This window comes from Borostomias antarcticus (assembly GCF_949987555.1).
Source record: "Borostomias antarcticus genome assembly, chromosome: 22".
Lineage (NCBI taxonomy): Eukaryota > Metazoa > Chordata > Actinopteri > Stomiiformes > Stomiidae > Borostomias > Borostomias antarcticus.
This window is the reverse complement of record NC_140255.1, coordinates 15524122-15544401: the sequence shown is the minus strand read 5'-3', so window position 1 is coordinate 15544401 and position 20280 is coordinate 15524122. Positions and strand designations below refer to the sequence as shown.

Sequence of the window (20280 nt, the reverse complement as noted above, 5' to 3'; positions counted from 1 at the left end):
ACCTGCTGAGACCTCTAGTTGGCATGGTTCTGACAGTGTGTCTAGTTCAGTGGAATGCCTCTCCCAAAGTGCTGTAAATCCGTACTTGCATGGCTATTTTACATTTACACTTTGTATTGAGTGATGATAGGAGGATAGGGTGATAGGACTTGTTTACTTTTATCTTTGTATTGAGTGATGATAGGAGGATAGGGTGATGTTTAATGTTATCTTTGTACTGAGTGATGATAGGAGGATAGGGTGAGAGGACTTGTTTATGCAACCCTGTAGGCCACACCCCCCTCTGCTGGTGACCAAAGCGATAATGAGTTGAGTTACAGTCTTGAGGAATCAGAATCTGATCAGCATGGTAGTTTACACATTCATATTGATGTGTGAATATTAATCTAGATGGTTCTTTTACACCTAATGTTCTTCGGCTGGGGACAGAGTCGGTGTGTCAGACCAGTCTCTTAGCGATTGGATCATAATGTATGCTACAGCTACTGCACTTTTAGGTTCACTATATTATTGCAGAACGTTCTGTTTGTCCATGTCAGTGAGACTATGAGACTAGTTCATGTGGTGTGTTTCAGGCTGTGGGTTGGGGCTGCGCTGAGAGGTGGGAGTCTGCATCAAAGCTGAATAGAAAAGAGTCCAATTGAACATTTTATTTTGTTTCCATACAAAAGTACAACTGTAGTATCAGTGCTCAAACACGGGACCATTCTGTGCATTACACCTGTGCTGTGGAGAAAAATGGTCACATAAACCTAAATAATGTAAACATCGACCATGAAGCCAGTTAAGTGAGGCGACATGCAGGGGAACATGCCTGTTCATTCTACCATGTTCATTAGCCTATAGGACTACTGCATCAAATCCACTGAATGAGACGATCAGGCAGGTCGCACAAACACCCCAGTTTCAACTTTACTTTACAAAGCAACTCAGCTAAGGAATGTTCTCTAGATAGTGATAAGGAGGAATATCAGGTATAAAGGACCAAGTGCAGGTCATTCAAGCAAGTGCATTAGATGGGAGTAATTTAGTTGAAATCTTTAACATGCTCTAGTTTAGTCTAGTTAATATCTAAAAAACAAACAAACAAACAAAAACTACAACTATACTACTGAATGTTGCTTTTCTACCTTTGTGGTTTGTGGTACACCGCACACACGTTAGGTTGTGGGTGGAGTTAGATACATAGACAGGTATCTGAGCTGAAGCACAGGACAGGTGACAAGCAGGTGGGGGGACTTGTGGCGAGCGACAAACTCCACCTCTCCCCCCCTCCTCCAGCCCCCTCTTTCTGTCCCCGACTGTGTGCTGCGTCTCCCCCGGGGCTGCCGCCAGAATGAGCTTTCTTTTCCCGCCCCGCTGTTCATCCAGCCATGGGAGACGCCTTCAAAGAAACACTGGAGAACATCTGCATCGGTGCCGGGGGCCGCCCTCTCTATACAGGCCACAGGAGGGACACACAGCAAGCTGCAGGCTCAGGAGGGGGACACACAGGGCACAGCCAGGCAGACAGACACCCTCTGATGTAACACCTCTGAGCATGTGAGGATTATTGAGCGCTTGGTAAACTGAAACCTCATATGATGGTTGTACTGCTGAGTGGACTTCATTGGACGTGTGCAGCTGGTCAACGACAAGTCACGACAAAAACATTTCAATTTTACCACAGAACCTTAGACCATTATACTGTAGCAGCCATCACAGTAGGACATCCAACAAGTTCTTGCTCAAAATAGTAGACTCATGTACAAACAGCTCAAACCCAGACAGGTCCCGTTGCAGTGTGACAGTTGAGCTGCCATTTGAAAGACTTGTATATCACAATGGTGTGAGATTGTGGGGAGTGAAACTACAGTGCTTCCACATGACTAGTTTATAATGTTGGTTAGGACATTCTATCATGTGGTTAGGAGGTTGTGAAACGGGTATAAATCCTTTTTTCTTATCAGATAAAAAAAACAAAAAAACGCTATAAGTGACAATTATCTAATTGAAAGAAGGATCATCAACAAAAATAGATGTCTGATGGAACTGGATTCTCATCCTATGCAATTTCAATGAAAGCTTATGAAAGTTATTCAGTCAAGATGCCAGTACAACCTTCTCTGAAAGCCTTGGGACGTTCCCTCTGCCCTAGGAGCCTTCATTACAAATACATCCAGGGGCTGATTGCTTTTGCAAATGTTGTGAAACATTATGCAACAGAGAAAAATAATATCTGATAGCCTAGTGGATATTCTTTTCTCTATCCGACTACTTTTTTTTTTTTTAAGCCTGCACCTGTTGGAATAACAAGGATGTACATGCATTTTCGGACTACAAACATTATGCAACAATCATTAAGTAGAAAGCCTCATGAAAAAATGCAAAAGAGCAGATCTCTCGCATTTGATTACACACAACATTCATGCAGCGTTTCCACAGTATCTGTGTATGTTGTTAGAAGGTTGCCCTGCAGCAGATGGAGATGTCCTGGCTGATGATGCATGCTGTATCTGATGATAGGTTTGTTTAGCTGGGCTGAGCCCACGGGGAGCGGGATGGGGTGTATGTGTGTAGGCTATGTGTGTGTGTGTGTGTGTGTGGGTGGGTGGGGGGGGGGGGGGGGGGTTGAATAGCAGGGTCCTCACTCCTGGTGCTTAGACAGCAAACCTTAATTTAAAGGAGTAGTAAGGGGAAAATGCATGTTTAGCCCTGTTTTAAGGTTACTTATGATCATATACTATGGTTCAGATCAAAACGTTGACAAAACTAGCACTTTTGAGAAAGTCTGATAATTGCTCTACCACCGTTTTGGTCATACAATGGATGTGGGTGGGCACCTTGAAAATTTTTTCAAAAACATGTTTGACTCTCGATTTCAAAGACAAGATGCTCACCGAGGGGGTAATTGGTGTCCGTTGGTGTTCTGACATCAAATTCGCGGCAAAGTATGAATCCTGTAGGGTTTTATTGATCATTTCATGAAATCCATTGACTTGTATTGACGCGACCGTTGTAGATGTGTAGATCAATCCGCAGAGGGGATTCAGGAAGCGGAACTACTTACGGTAGCTATTGTTATTGTTTATGTTGCTAGGCTACCTGTACATAGTGTGCAGAAGTTTACACACGTATGTGCTGCGACTAAATAGTTCTATGCTAAATATTTAAAAAAGCCTTTCCAGGTGAACTAGAATCTTACTTTATGGTGAATTATATGTCAGAACGCCAACTAACACCTCGGTGAGTTTCTTGTCTTTGAAATTGAGAGTTTAACATTTTTGAATGATTTTTCATGGTGCCTACCCACATCCATTGTATGACCAAAACGGTGGTAGAGCAATTATCAGACTTTCTCAAAAGTGCTAGTTTTTTCAGCGTTTTGATCTGAACCATTGTATATGATCATAAGTAACCTTAAAACAGGGCTAAACATGCATTTCCCCTTTACTACTCCTTTAAGGCTCCAATCGAGTTGCCTCTCATGACAAACAGACACCAGCTTTAGCAGCTGTGGTTTTGACGTTGATGTTTGCTTGATGGGTTGTGCTCAGCCAGACGGCGTGTGGTCATCTGGGCGCGTGGAGCGGTTCCTCCCCAGAGCAGGACGCCCTCCCCACTGTCCACAGAGACCCGGCATCTCCAGCCTATCCTCTCTCTCCTCCTTGCTTTTACTGTTACTGTAAGAAAATAAACTATTGTTGGTAAACATGTAAATTGTCTGAGCATTTTGAATGCTTTTCTACTTTTAAGATGATTAACGTCAGGTCGCCGTTGCGGAGAACTGTGAGCGGAAGGATGAGGCCAAGGGATGATGTATAGTATAAAATGGCCGTCCTGAGTTGCTCTTGTGGTGCGACAGTATGCACGATCGCCTCATCCCTCTTCGCCCCACTCTCTGTCTCTCAGCGCGTGCACCTGGGTGCCCTGAGCACCTGTAACTGCACCGGCAGGAACACAGAACAAACAGCGTCCATATGTCATTCCTTTTTTCTTTTTACAAAAAAATTTCCCAGCTTGCGTATGACTACCATACATGGAAAAAAAACACGCGAGCCGAGGTCCTCCTCAACAACAATAAATACCAGTGTCATTTCAGCTGATTCCCGCAGAGAATAGCATAATAAATAAGACATTAATTCGGTACAATCCCCCCCTCCCAACTGCTTCTGCGTCATATCAGAGAAGTTCGGTTTGGTCCCTTGGAGAACGCCCCAGAGGAGGGTGATTGGCGGCTGTCCACGGACAAAATGGCTGGAATGCATGGAGTGGCCCCGAGGTCGTAAGTGCTTGTGGGCCGTGAGATGGCGCCGGGAGGTGGGGGGTGTTTGTGATTAGGGAGGGGCTACAGAGTCAGGGTCACGAGGTCCGTCTGTCCCCCGGAGGCTGGAGGCGGGCGAGGGGTGGAGCCCCGCCGCGTGGTGGTGGTGGTGGTGGTGGGAGGAGCGCTGGTGTCCACTGGACAGCGAGGAGGTGGAGGTGTGCCCGGTGGCATGCTGCTGGCCGCGCTGCGGCGGGCGGGGGCGGGGCCTCAGTGGTGTGCCGGCGCCGCGCATCAGCAGGACGTCGTGCACGGCGGCGCGGAAGGGCTGGCTGACGAAGCAGTAGAGGAAGAAGTTGACGGCGGTGTTGAGCATGGCCAGCATGTTGGACAGGTCGTAGGCCAGGTGGACGCGCCAGTTGTGGTGCACAGACGACACGTACAGGTGGTAGATGACCACCACCGTCCGCGGGGCCCACAGCACGGAGAACACGGAGGTGACGGCCAGCAGCATGGCCGTGGTCTTCCCCAGCCACAGCCGCCGCCTCCGCCTCGGAGGAGGGGGCGGGGCCAGCCCGCCGCCGCCGCCGCACTCCTCCTGGCAGCACGGCCGCCTCTGGCGCGCCCGCAGCCGGCGTATGATCAGCGAGTTGAGCACCAGGAAGATGCTGCAGGGCAGGAAGTAGATGATGGTGACGTGCGTCCAGATGAGCGCGGCGTCCACCGGCGTGGGAGGCCGGCCCACCCGCCACATGTCCGACCACCAGAAGAACGGCACGCCTGACGCCAGCGCCAACGCCAGGACGGCGGCGGCCACGCGGCGCGCCCGCTCCGGGTAGCTGATCTGCCGGTGAAGCAGTGGGTGGCACAGCGCCACGTAGCGGTCCACGGTGAGTGGCACGGCGGCCCAGATGGAGGCATGGTTGGCGGCGAACTCCAGGGCGCTGATGTAGCGGAGCAGAGGGGGCGGTACCCGGCGGTGGAACACGGCGGGCTCCAGCAGGAAGCCCACGAAGATGATGAACAGCTGGGACAGGATGTCGGAGCCCGTCACTGCCAGCAGGTACACGTAGAGGGCCTTCTGGGTGCGGCCGGCCAGCCTGGACAGGACCACCGCCGTCAGGATGTTCACTAACACAGACAGAACAGAAAGGGTAAATGGACTGCACTTACATAGCGCTTTTATCCGCAGCGCTTTATAAATGGCCTTTCATTCACCCATTCACACACACATTCACACACCAATGGCGGCAGCTGCCATGCGTGGTGCCAGCCTGCTCATTGGGAGAAATTTGGGGTTCATTGTCTTGCCCAAGGACACTTCGACATGTGAACAGGAGGATCCAGGATTTGAACCGCGGACCCTACGATCATTGGACGACCCACTCTACCTCCTGAGCCACAGACACCCCACAGAATAAAATAAAAAGTTGAATTGCCATATCTAACCAGTACAGGTACATGTACATTGAATACTTGTCAGTGCTAGTCCTTACAGTATCTTATCAGCACTAATCAGACGGACAGACAGAGGCTTTAACATCCTTATCACCTCCATATATTACTCTATATTTTGCTAAAGGTCAACGATGCGATGAGTATCAAGGATGTCAGTTTGTCATATGTACAAGATGCAGGTGCCAATGAAAATGCTCAAAAGTAACTGCTGTGTGTAGAAAGTTGGTCAAGGACTGGATCCTGGTAAAAAGAGAAACCTCACACTCTGTCTCTATGCGAGTGCTTTAATATGACGCTGTGTGACCAGATCCTCACAAATGTGGCTCTGCAGCTCCTTAGAGATCTCTACGTACCCCTGCTAACCCTAACCCAGCTCCTTAGAGATCTCTACGTACCCCTGCTAGCCCTAACCCAGCTCCTTAGAGATCTCTACATACCCCTGGTAGCCCTAACCCAGCTCCTTAGAGATCTCTACGTACCCCTGGTAGCCCTAACCCAGCTCCTTAGAGATCTCTACGTACCCCTGCTAGCCCTAACCCAGCTCCTTAGAGATCTCTACGTACCCCTGCTAGCCCTAACCCAGCTCCTTAGAGATCTCTACGTACCCCTGCTAGCCCTAACCTAGCTCCTTAGAGATCTCTACGTACCCCTGGTAGCCCTAACCCAGCTCCAGAGAGAGATCTCTACGTACCCCTGGTAGCCCTAACCCAGCTCCTTAGAGATCTCTACGTACCCCTGCTAACTCTAACCCAGCTCCTTAGAGATCTCTACGTACCCCTGGTAGCCCTAACCCAGCTCCAGAGAGAGATCTCTACCCCTGCTTGCTGTAGCACCATGTGTGTATTTTCAGCAGGGTAAACATGTGATGCATTGATTGCGTCACCCATCCTCTGATAGCCGTCATCGTTAGCGCTGCTTTTCTAGGCAGCTCGTCAAAAACAGGACATTCCCACTAAAGCCCTCTGGAGGACAGCGTGTGACTGACTGTCCTCCAACCCCTCCCCCCTCCCCCTGTCAACTCCTCGCCAATTACTCTGCCGTGCTCTTGGCGCATCCTCCCCCCCCTCACCCCCCTCCTCACAACACTCCGTGTCACATCCCTGCTAGCGCTGGACAACGGATCGATACCTAATCAACAGGCGTAGGCAGGTCTGCCTCGTAGACCCGTCACAGTGATGACAACAAAAGCCGCACGGACGCTGTCCTTTTGAAGTGAACCCAGCTGTGATTGTTGTTGTTGTTGTTGGCGTAGCGTTCCTCTCTGGGCGGCTGGCCATGGGGTCAGAGTGTGAGACTGGGGATGAGGGGTTGGGAGGTGGGAGGGAGGGGAGGTGCTTGGTCATCAGGGTGATAGAGTACCGTTTAGGGAGCCATGAAGGGGCTGGATGGTCCACAGGGTGTGATGTATGAAATGAGTGAGAAGGTCATACGTAGCCTTGACATTACACGCCAAGCAAAGGTAAGTAGTAGCTGATAAATCACTGATAAATTCTTCGATGGATTCCCTCCATTTCTGTGGGGGCGGCCTTTAGGTGAACTTCTAAATGTCACCTGAGAGATTTGAGTGTTGACTTACTTAATTGTGGTTCAACCCCAGTACCGACTCATACGACATTGAACTAGCCTCCCGCCTTCTTACCACGCTTTCCCCTTTTACAAAACCCACTCGCTGTTCCATGTACAGTAGGGCTGTGCAATAAAATGCAGCATACAGTACATACAGCAATACATCACAATATCCCCCCTGTGATACCTGTGATTTTCTGCAGTACAATATCAATACATTCATTTTTTTTAGGAAAGTAAGTAAAATATATAGAACAAAACAGGGAAAAGATAAAGATATATAAAATGAAGGATAGAATGGATGGATTTAAAATGTCCTTACATTCCCTCCGCCCTCAGGATCACCTCCAGGGAGCGGGGGATAGAATACTTTCAGCTGTATTTGAACATTTTCAGTAAGTTATGTAAAGTACCATACATAATGGTATTGTGACCCATGTGAGGTCCTTGTCAACACCCAGCCCTACAGCCTGCAGTACCTGGCAGGCCCACACAGAGGAGGGCGCTGTAGTAGATGATGGGGATGAAGCCCAGGACGCAGACGGACTCCTCCTCTGGTCGCAGGCCCTGCTGTAGCGAGTCGGGGCCGCCACCGGCCGCCGTCATGTTGGGCGACTCGATCGCGATCATCTCCAGCCGCTCCAGGAAAGAGGGACAGATCTGGAGAAAGAGAGAGACGGGCGGAATACGTTTAGGGTGAGGCGGTGATCGCTGAATGTAGGTCTCCCTGCACCAACCAGCACCTGAACAAATTAATAAGAGAGCCCCCCCCCCTCCCGGTTTTGCCAAGTCGTCCCCTCTGGTCTCTCTCTACTGAAATCTATCTCTGTGTCCCCCACCGCACCACACAACCAGAATCCTCAATACTCAATGGACACTCACTCGATGACCTTCGACCTATCGCTCATCACCCTTCTTTTTTTATTGTTGATTTGAAACTGAGGTCCAAAGTGATTTAATTTTTAATTTCATCTTTGCTAGGTAATGTTGATAGATATATCATATGACACTATGCTGATTAATTTATGATACTGTGTGTGTTCTGGTAATATGAGTGTCCACCAGTGTGTGTGCTCTGGTAGTAACATTAGGAGTTAGCTAGCTAGCTGCAGCAGCAGTGTCGATCTCAGTTTGGCAGTTGATATCACAGCTGGAGTGGAGACTACAATTTCCCCAGAATATCACCTGATATTAGCTCGCTAGCACTATCAACCATTCTTGTGCTCGCCTTTGTTTGGAAATAAATGAGTTAGTCCTCTTTTTTGACATCAGCTCCCTCCAGGCTCCAGCACCAGCAGCCACTCTGCTGCGTTTAGATCCTAGTGCAGGGGCGGACTAAACCATTTTGCACCTTTTGTTGGGGTGAGAGGGGCCTCAGAGTGCCCCTATTGATCGATGTATTCAGCCAATTTAATTTAGATATGATACTAATTACTAGGAAAAAAAATGCTAACAAAAACAAACTTTAATTACAGGACTTTCAGGGGCCCTCTCCCCATTGGGGTCCTGGGTAGTCAGTCCCACCTTCTCCTCCTACTCTTACAGCATATAAACCATAATACATCCATGATATAAACCCAACGCGCCTAAACTCTCCTTTCTGGACGCAATCTGTCGCCGTGCTCTGTAGCTGTCAGAAACCGCCAAAAAGGCGCACTGTGAGAAGAGAGGAATCTCAGCAGGGTAACGATACATTTCATCTGCCCTACTAGTTAAAACCTACACCCCCTCTCTTCCTTTCCTCTGAGAGACGGAACGCCTGCTAGCCACGGTTAATAACTTGCTACTAGCACCAGGGTAGTTAGGGACCCAGCAAGGCTAGGCTACTCTTCGGTCTCTCCATGTAGCCCAACCCACAGGCCAGCTCTAGGCCCCGGTGGCCATGCGACTACCCATAGCTCTTATGAGAAAGTTTCTCATAATTCCCCCCACCCACCTGACAGATTTGCAGACCATTGTTGCAGTTGACTGAGGGATCAAACTGCTAAATAAAATGGTAGACTGTGTGACACAGAGAGGAGGTGAGGCTTCACTTGAATGACCCCACCGTCTTGTAGCCTAATGTTGTTGTCGCGAGTTTCCCCTAAAGTGTTCTCATGTCAGCCAAATTGACAGGTCTGTTTTTTATAGATTATGAAAGTGTAAATAAGCTTTCAAATGATGTGCCATTGAAATCTGCAAATATTTGAAGAAGATATGCTTCTGTAAATGTTGGTAGGCCTACACCTGAAATCACTAAGCAGGGAAAAAGGGCTTCAAAGAGTTGTTCACACATGGATTTTGACGACAAAATATGACTATTTAGTGATGCTAAAACTGTTGTTTGTTATATTCAGTGGGTTTTTCGCAACTTCAACTTTCGTAATATAAAACAAAAACATAAAAAAAAACGGAAAAAAAAACGTATTTAGCCCTCTAGCACATTTTGAGGACTGCAGTTCAGACATAAGGACCGAATCTCCAGTGGCTGTTGGAGCGATTTCCCCTTAGAGTGCTCTCACTTCAGCCATGCCATATGCTAGATGCTATGTTAATGTTAGATGAGATTCATATGAGGCTCAAAAGGTCATTATTCACAGATGAGGGCCTGTGCTGGACATTAGTCATTTTTTGCTCCCGTGTTGCCAGGGAGAGCGAGCCAGTTAAATGGCCATGAAGAATGAGAATGTTATTCGCAGGGAAATTGTGTTAATGACGACCGGTGGAGTTTGGACCCGGGTCAATTAGCAGTAGCGATATCAAAACAACAGATGGAGATGGACGGACTTGACCCCATCAGCGCTGCTCTCCTTGGTCTCCCTATCGAAAATCTCTCTCTTTCTCTCTCCCCGCCCCCTTCTCTCTCTCTCCATCTACCCTTTCACCTGGATGCCATCCTTCCTGTTTTTCTGCCTATGTCTCTGCTCTGTCTATCCTTAACTCAGTCTACTCATCCATGCAACGTCTGCTTGTTTGCTGATGGCCTCAGCTCTCACAGGCTTTTTGGGACGAGCTGAATGTTGATCATGTAGGCTATCCACGCTACTTAAGCACAGTCTCTCTCTCAGTGGAAGCTGACTCATCCATGTCAAGGACGAGCTGTTCTGAGGTAATTATAGCCAATGTAAAAGCAATTCATTTGCCTCTCCCCTACGTGCGCATAATGCCTGTGGGGCGATTTACAGTCGGTAACGTGGATGTATTCAGTGAACAGGCACCTGTGCCATTGAGCCATAACTGCTTAGTATGCAAATTCATGTTTCCAAAACTCCCAGGACTGGACGGCTAGTGGTGATCAGCTGTCAGATAGTGTGTGTGTGTGGGAGACGGGTGGTTATGTTGCTATACTCATTCTACTGGTTCTATTGTTATATTGGTTCTGTAGTCTGAACCCCCTCAGCTGTGGTAGGGCTGTATTTCATCAGTGGTTTATTTATTTATTTATTTATTTACTGGAAAACTGCTATCAGGGTTTATGTATCTCCAGTTCTAGGGGAAAGGTTGTTTTGTCAATAATAAAAAACAACAGCTTGTGAATTTAGCTTTTTACTGTTACTCTTGTCACGGTGACCCTGCAAGTATGTCGCTGTGACACCATGGGAATCCTCTAGAGAAAAGGAAAGAGGGCAGGCTCACCCCAGGGGGCGCTGGGCACGCTGGCACACCCTGCGCCCAACTCAACCGATGGCTGAGATAGCGGAGCGAAAATAAAAGACAATCTCCCCTCTGGGATCAATAAGGGTAACATTTGTTCTGCACTCTGGAGACAGATCTAATTCCCTTTGTAGATAGCATGAAGACGGAGACAGACAGGCCGGGTCTGCTCCTCATTCCTGAGACTTCATCTTCTTTATCTCTCCTCAGTCCCTGGTCGTCTATCAGTGAAGTACTGCACGCTGTAACGATCTCTTTATTACGACATGCTTGGCAGAAGCAGGCCATGAACTAGCGCCCCCTCTCCAGGCCAGCAGCCCTCCAGAGGTGCGTCCAGAGTGCTGCTAAGTGCTTTGATCCCGCTCACACTTACACTGAAACAACTCTGCTCCTAAGCAAACTGGGGGGGGGGGTCGCTTTGTCGAGCAGACGGAAATAGCACACACGCTGAGGTAGGGTGTCCTGGTATTAATAGGAGAGCGGTCCCTAGAGAAGGAGGTGCAGGACAGCAGAACCCCGTTCCCCCAGGCACAGCCAGTCTGGGATAGGGTCGTTTTTTGGTGTAAACAGCGTTGTGTATTTTCCTGGTGCCGTGCCAGGGGTGACACCTGATCGGGTCGGGTTTGCTCACGTGACTGGGTCTGTAGACACAGCACCGGGACAGATGGCATGAGAGCCTGAGCCCGCTCTCTCTCACAGCAGAGTACATACATAGCTTAATATCATAGCTTAACTCGATTAGAGTGAGCGTAGCAAATCCTCACAGAAACCCCACTAGATCCTGCTAATAAAGCCGCGGTCAGTAGCCTAGGAGGACGCGGAGCAGAGGCACTCTGCCTGTCAGGCCAGGCCTACTGTTCATTAGAGAGTGCCCCCCCACACACACACCCCTGACCACCCCACCGAGGACCCAGGGATCTGGCAGCGACGTGTCCCAGAGATGCAACACATACTGTGGGTGAAAATGGACCGGCCGCCTGATTCCCCCCCGCCCCCCCTAATACTGTAGGGGTCACTCAGAACCCCCGTGCTGCAGAAGAACCGCTCAGCACCGTTCGGGGGGGGGGGTGGGCTGCTAGTTCTGCAGACGTGTATAGGCCAGCTCGTCGAGGCCGAGGCCCCCCAGGCCCACAGCGGGGGTCTGCGGTGCGGGCGAGCTCCGTGGGAACGCGGGCCTCGGGGGAGACGGAGACTCACAGCTGAGCCGGTGGAGGGAACCCTGGAGGTCACGGGGTCAGTGGATGTTCCTGATTAAAGACTCTATTTTGGATGGTCGTCTTAAGGGGTTCAGATCCGGTTGAACCGTGGAAGAGCAGTCGAAGGGTGGGGGGGGGGGTTGGTGTCAGCGGAGCCGGGATGAACTCAGTATCTGGTCCCTCTGCTCAAGTGAGTCCTATCAATTATTCATGGAGGGGCCGGTGCACCTGAAACAACAGCTCGCGGGTGTGACGGCCAGGGGAGGTCTGAAGGACAGCGCCGTGACCGCGCCACGCGGATCGCCGTCTCGGAGCAGGAAGTGTGTGAGAGTGCATTCCAGCGTTTGCTGGGAAAGTGGCCGTGAGTTCAGGTTTCCGCCAGGCACCCCGGGCCGCTGCTGCAGTGCGCTAGCGCAGGTCCGGGGTAGCGAGTAAACGGGCGTAAGCTGTCTGAGAGACAAAGACAAAAGCTGACCAGCGACGCCGGAAACCTGTCATTGAGAAAAGCCAACCACTCCAGTCCTTACAGCTTAGGACGAGAAGCATTCCTGTTCGAATTTCACAACTGCGAAACTGACCCGTGGATTTCCGCTGGCCCCAGATATAAACATGATATAATCCAGAAGAACACTTTGGCATCAGCGTGACCTGGCTGGCTCATTCTGACAGTGTACTTCCTTGCAAAACAGAAGAAAATAACAGGAAAAACAAATATAACCTTTAAACTATCTTTTTCTTAAAAATGTAAGAAGTCTGTCTCTTGAATTCTGAATAAAGCTTCACGAGACCGGACAGGAGCATCTAAAGTGAAGCAGCACCAGTCACATCAGAAAGGATGACCTCTGATAACAGTGTGAGAGCCAAATAACAGCCGTCTCAGAACAGTAAACCCAAGAATTCAACTCATAAACATTGAAGAGAGAGGCTTTAGTTCTGACCTCCGTGGTCAGCGCCAGTGTTGAGTCTACGTGTTGGTGGCTGGTGTTCTAGTGGTCCTGTGCTCAGGTGAGAGAGAGAGAAGGGAGGTTCTTACCTTCACTGCCAGGCTGCACGCTGTGTGTCCATCTGTCTCAGGGTCCGTCCGCGTGCCTGTCCTCCATCTGCCTGGTCAACGCGGTTCCCAACGCTGCTGCAGCTGCCGCTGCTGCCAGTCGCACACACGACCCACACCACTGAGGAGGAGCAGGAGGAGGAGGAGGAGGAGGAGGAGGAGAGAGCGACCAGCAGCCGGCACATCGCAGAGAGTGATCGGAGGAGGAGAGGAGACAGAGAGAGAGAGAGAGAGAGAGAGAGAGAGGGGGGAAGAGACAGAGAGGTACAGGGAGGGAGGGAGGGAGGGGCGGGGAGGGGGGTTGATCAGTGGATGGTTGAACAGGTGAAGGAGGACAGACTGAATGTAGGAGGAGGTAAAGAGAGGCAGAGGGGGGAGAGGAAGACGGAGAGAGAATGTCCAGTGAGACTGAAATGTGAAATGCTAGCGAGTGACAAAACAGGAAAAGGAAACGGTTTCACACTGTGCAGCCTTGCAGCAGGTCGTTTTGTGTGTGTGTGTGTGTATGTGTGTGTCTGTCTGTCTGAGCTTTTGTGCGTGTGAGTACTTTAATGAGGTCCTAGGGGGTTTATAGGGTGTGATCAGAATGCAAATAGCCCTCCAAATAAAGCTGAAGAGCCAATCAGACCTGTTACTGTACAGTGACCAGAGACAAACAACGACTACCTACAGCAGATATCTCTCTGTATTCTGCCCCACATGATCTACTGATATATTTAACTGGTGGGTAAGTACAGTATACAACCCCAGGGTAATTTGAGGCGAATTAAAGCTCATGTTTTGGAAAACTCCTTCACATAAAAATCAATTTTTTGTTAGGGGCCGTGTAAAGAACATCCCTGCATTTAGTGCATTAGTGTTTATCTTTGAGATTTGAAGTACAAGAGCGACACTGGCATTAAATCCCACCTTGGTCCAGTCCCTTGGGCCAGTTAGAAAAGGTTGGACAGCTGGACAGTGTTAAGAGCTTGTGAGCATCGTGAAAGAGGCCGTCGAAGCCTAGATCCAGTCTACCCGAGCCTCTTGAGTAACACTGCAGACACGGTTGTATTTTTCCATTTCCTGTTCCTGACGGCTTCTCTGGGGTAGCATGTAGGACTGCATACAAGAGAGATGTGGGTGGGGGGGGGGGGGTTGAGGGGTGGGGGCTGTTAGAACGAGGAGGGGGGGGTCTTCACGGATGTCTTCATGTGTTTGTCACCCCTGACTCTGCACCAGCGGCCTAGTCAACCGTGTAATGAACGCCAGCGGCGGCGATCGTGCACCAGCACAGGGCGCCATCAATCAGACCGTCGGACCGGGGGGGCGGGAGAGTAGGGCGTAGAGGTGGCGTCAGAGGTGGCGTCAGAGCTGGACGCGAGACGCTCCCGAAAACGGCGTTTCTCTGTTTTACGACGTTAAACTCTCAGCAGACATGCCTTATCACAGCACAGCATGTTAACCTGCTGAACTCAGGGCGGTGCCTTCAGCACAGGGAATGCAGAGAGGTGATGCTGTGACCTTTCCTTGACCCCTTCATCTGACCTCTGTGCCTGGTGACCCCTGGTGCGGACTGTGCAGGAAATAAAATTTTCTTCTAAGGAAAAGTACAAGTGGAAGCAGAATCGCTGCTGTTTCCGCCATGCTGGCCAGACGAATGAACAGGATTGTTTCAGCAAATTCACGCTCACATCTCCATCTAGTACCTCGTTAACTGTTTAACGACAGACGGGATCGAGAAGACACAGCCCCTTTATCTGTCCCGGCCTCACTGCAGGACATCATTCCTCGGGAAGGAATCGAAACCCCCCCCCAACGTCCCCCCCCACTCCTGTCCTTACAATGTCATATTTAATTGTGGGCCAGACTTAACAAGCCTGTTTATGGCCCCCATCTCCTCGCAGCATGTCTCTGATTGGTCAAAATGTCACTCTGGAGGGTTGTATTTTTCCATTTCTCTATTATGCCTAATCCTAACCCCCCCCCCCCCCCACACACACACACACACACACACAGAGCCAGCCACCTCGTTAACTCCCTGCTTCAGCTGCTGTTCAAACAGGAGTGTTCGCTCAGAGGGCGTTGGTGCATGCTGGGTAACACTACGGGGGAGTTGGGGAGAGGTGGAACCCCGAGGGAGAAGGGTTGAGTGTGTGTGTGAGTGCGCACGTAGGTCTATGCAGGTGGGTGTGTGTTACCTGAAATTAACTTGTTTAATTTCATAGTTTATGTGCATGTGTCAAGCTGTTTTTCAACCCAGAAGCACTTGCATTAAAGCCCGTCTGACAAGCTTCCCCCCTTGTCCACTCACAGAGACAGTCTGAGGTTCTGACGGGTTTACTGCTAGGAGTATCATCTGTTACCTGGCCCATCGTGTGACTGAGGCTGCGTTCCGATCGCATACTTCTGCTTTTTACTACCAGTACGTACAGGCCAGACCAATACAGCTGCCCCTAGAAAGTATGCACAGTGTGCATACAATTGGGGCATACCACTTTGTCATAACATTGCACCTTGAAATTTGGCCACATCCATCGCAGTCCATAAAGCGACGTTCGTCCATAGCTGTCGCGACTCGCACATGTGACGTCATTGCCGCTGTGCAATGGATTGTGGATTCAGAATAGCCAAAAAAGTCTGCTGGCTTGCATACTGCAAAATACGACCGGATGTACTAACCCTGGTATTTTTCCCATCACTGCATGGGGCATACTATGTATTGGGCCATACTACATAATTTTTGGCATACTATATATGTATGCGATTCGGAACGCAGCCCAGGTCAGGTTCTGCATGTCCTCACAGGTCTCTCTGTCCTCGCTCCCAGAACCTTCCTTCTTGATCTGTCACTCAAGCATTCGGCCACTCCACCCACTAACATATGAGTAGTTTTCCAAGAAATGTCATCTTCTGACCTTGACAGCTCCTACAATATTCTCTACAGCTGGGTACTGGGGTCTTTTGTCTTTTTTACTACGCCCACAGCTAGCACATACTGTATTTGATATGCTTGACACATATTTGATAAGCACAATGTAATCTGGACACAGCCTTTTTCTGTTGGGGAATTAAGTAAAAAAAACATGTGAGGACATAAACTTGGTGTTATGCCAGAAAAGGTCTTGTAAGTTAAAAAGAAGGAAAAGAAAAAAAAGTGTTTTTATCTCTAAATAGTTCTTTGCTATTCCTAGTTTGACTGATATCTCATCAGGCTTTACAGTCCTGACCTAAGGCCTCAGTCCAGACCCATACCACTGCCAAGACACCCCATAATACTCCCACTGAGACCTTGGCTGTGAATGCAAATACCGTGGATACTGCCCCCCCTCCCCCATAAATGACTTCATCATCATGCAGAGCGAGCTGTCTTCTGTGCTCCGGGTGGAGCAGTGTCCAGGTCATGGTGGACCGAGTGATCGTGGTTTACAGCCGGAGCGACGCCTCTTTATCGGAACAAAGATCCCACACGGAGTCATTATCATCAGCCTGTTTCCATGACGAGCACAAGGCAGTGTTGGATGATGGACTGGATGGACTCCGATGTGACAGCTCCATTACGGTCCTGTAGTTGACACGAGGTATAAGCACGCCCTCTTGTGGCTATTTACTGTTATTGTCGGTCTTGGGAAAGACCATCACTTCTCTCTAGGTCATCCTCGGACGAGCCCTCCGTCAGCGCCTCCAGTCATCCAGATCCTCCATACATCTGGCCAGGTCTCCGGTACTTCCTGCTCCTGCGTCTTTCTTGAGCGCGTCCACGTACGCTAGTGTGGGACGCCCTCGTGACCGATGCCCGTGGGTTGGCTCCCACAGCTGGCAGCTCCTGGTGTCTCTGGCAATGACCTGCCAGCCTCATTCTCCTGACTGCTTTTTTTTCACTTACCCTTGGTGACCCCCCAAGGACTGTCGCAAAGAAGAAGCTGAGCTTGATTTGTTGGGGGAGATTGGAGTTCCACGGTCACTTGGAACTTTATTTAAAACCATGGGTTTGAGTTTTCAGATCACTCGGTACAACAAGTCTACTGTACGCTGAGTACAGAGTTCAGAGGGCCGTGAAGAAAGAGGAGAGGTGTGGTCAGAGCACGTCCTGCAGCTGTGCTTGTTATATCTGAGAAAAGTGCAATTTTGGAACCACACACACACGGCGCCCTTCCACCGAGTCCAATAGAGATGAGCGAACATGGCCGACTGGGATCATCATTCACTCTGAGACTCGTCACGCGTGATCGATACCCCTCCGGGGGGCTAGACTAGGGTCAACATCGACATTGCCTACCGTCATGTGTCACCGTAGCTCAGCTGAACTGATTTAACCTCAGTCTTTGGGGCTTTTATGCTGAGGTTTAGGGTCATCATGGAACTCTACAGTTATTATAGTAGTCTATACATTCAAGCCAAAGAGCCGGAGATATGTCTGTTTGCCCGTGTTTCATATTTCAGCCGAGTACATACAGGGGACTGATTGGGTATTGATCCGCTAACTAACGACTACTTCTAATTACAGATGCTCTTGCCTGCAGCCGTAAATGAACTGGCCTAGTGGCTGTGTCATGATTTGGGGCCATGCAGGCTGGACCCACTGACACACATACAGATCTACTCTAGAACCTCAGACCTCATGGCCGTGGTAGTAGTAGTAGTACAGTAGTACAGTACTACTGTAGTAGTAGTAGTAGTAGTAGTAGTAGCACTTAAGTGATCCGCGGGGGGAAATTGCACTGTTACAACATCAACAGACAACAAAGTAGCGCAGTAACACACTAGAATACACATTTACAGTAGATACACATTTACAGTAGACAGTAGATACAGAACTCCAAATGTACAAGAGTGCAAATAAACAAGTGTATAACAGTACAGGAGGTACATGGGTTCCTATACGTGCCTAGATTGTGCAAACATGTCTAAGGTTTAGTCTTGACCTTAACCCCCAGTGAAACTGTGTCCAGACACCAGGGACTTGCTTGCTTGATATTTTGATGGATATTCTGCTCAAGGAAATGTCTGGCCCATGTACAAGACAGAAGATCTGTTTAGTCTCCATGTACGTATATGGTTTACACATACACTGTACTAGGAATTTGACTATAATGGCATATGCTGCTGGAGACGACACACTGTAGGACAGGGTGCACGACAAGACAGGACAGTGCAAAGATGTGTCAGTGCAAATGCAATACAAAAAACAGTGCAAATACAAAAAACAGTGCAAGTACAGAATACAATATAACCAATAAAAAAGAAAGGCATAAATGCAAATTATGCAATATATACAGACTGGCGTGTGGTGAGTGTATGTACAGTGTGTGTGCAGAGTGTAGTATGATAGATGTGCAACGTTTTATATACAGGTGCATATCAGAAAATTAGAAAATTGTGGAAACCTCATTATTTTCCGTGATTTAATTCAAAGTGAAACTTTCATATATTCATTACACATATAGGGAAATATTTCAAGGCTGATTGCCTCCATGCCACGCTCCACGTTGATGCAGTTATTTGTGCAAAAGGAGCCCCCACCAATATTGAGTGTATAAATTAACATACCATGACATACATGAACATGTAACATGAACATAAAGATTAAAACAAAAAAGGCTTGAAATATTTCATTTTGTGTAATGGATCTAGAATAGTTTCACTTTTTGAAAAGTTTCACTTTTTGAATTAAATTAAGGAAAATAATGAAATGAAATAAAAAATGTACACAATATTCTAATTATTTGGGATGCACCTGTATACAATGTGTACAGTGTGTGTGCTGTTGAGATATGTGGTACAATCAAAGGTCATGTGCAAGTGGTGCAGACGGTGTAGAGTCAGTGTGGAGGGCGTTGCGGGGGGACTCAAGCCTTGTTGATGAGTCCGATGGCCGTGGAGAAGAAACTGTTTTTTTGTGGCGAGTGGTCCCGGTCCCGATGGACCGCAGTCTCTTGCCAGAGGGGAGTGGTTCAAAGAGTGTAAGTCAGACATCATGGAGTAAGCAATTATGTTATATAATCACACTGAACGTAATGGCAAAGATGAACAGACAAAGGCAAACCTCAAGGGATGTCATCATTTTGCAGGCCGATACTCGCATCAGCACGTCCACTCTCCTAAAATAGAAAGCTTATTAAGCTTATTATGGCAAAAATGAATGGAGGTTTTCTAAGTGTTTAACTATGAGATATGTCCAGTGGTGTAATGGTGACTAAAGACCTCAGTATATTCTAGTGGCTAAATTGCAGAAATGTTACAGTTTTTACATCAGTGGTGGATAAGAAGTGGGTGTCATGATAAAGAAGTGGCCATACTCTGTATACCTCCGTATACCCTTGACTAGACCGCTGGATATGTCCCATGTACTACTGTAGGTTTGGTTGTGTATGACTAAATATAGCTTTTGACATATTTCTTATATTACAGATACGAAAAGTTTACAAATCCTGTCCTAACCACAGACTCTGTTGGGGCGATCATGTAGAATCATCATTCATTTCTCTCAGAAGCGAACACAAAGCATGGACTACAATATGACATCAGACTTCAGTACTCAGTATTAATAAACCCTTTCTCTCTCTCTCTCTCTCTCTCTCTCTCTCTCTCCTTCTCTTTCTTTCCCCCTCTCTCTCCCTCTCTCTCTCCCTCCTGCTCTCCCTCTCTCTATCTCCCTCATTCTCTCTCTCCCTCTCTCCCTCCCTCTCTCCCTCCCTCTCTCTTTCTCCATGCACATACTGTAGCAGCACCTAGGCAGAGCAAACTCTCAATCAAAGCAGTCGTCATGACAACAGCCCAGGCCATTATTCCACCAATCAATGGGGTTCACTTTGCCCAATGATGCCCAGAAGAACAGTTGTCCCACATGCACTCACACACACACACACACACACACACACACACACACACACACACACACACACACACACACACACACACACACACACACACACACACTCACAAACACAGTCTCTCATCCTCTGGCCCAGGGCAGACAGGTCGGACACCAGGGCAGTGCATGCACAGCTGGAGAGAGAGCACGAGAGAGACAGAGAGAGAGAGAGAGAGAGAGAGAGAGAGAGAGAGAAGGAGAAGGGCTTTGATAGCAGAGTGGGAGAGGAGTGCTGTATTTAGTGTAGGAGAGGAGAGAGAGGGAGAGTAAAGGAAGAGTGGGG

The 20280-nt window shown here is 48.7% G+C and overlaps 1 protein-coding gene across 1 annotated transcript; it reads right to left on the bottom strand.

Annotated features, from left to right (window-relative positions):
• Positions 1-4316: 4316 nt before the first annotated feature.
• Positions 4317-15498, bottom strand: gpr142 (G protein-coupled receptor 142; the record flags this gene model as incomplete). The annotated part of the gene is made up of 3 exons (XM_084456119.1): positions 4317-5374; positions 7747-7927; positions 15490-15498. The coding sequence occupies 3 exons, from the start codon at positions 15496-15498 to the stop codon at positions 4317-4319; spliced, it is 1248 nt and encodes a 415-aa protein (XP_084312245.1).
• Positions 15499-20280: the final 4782 nt, after the last annotated feature.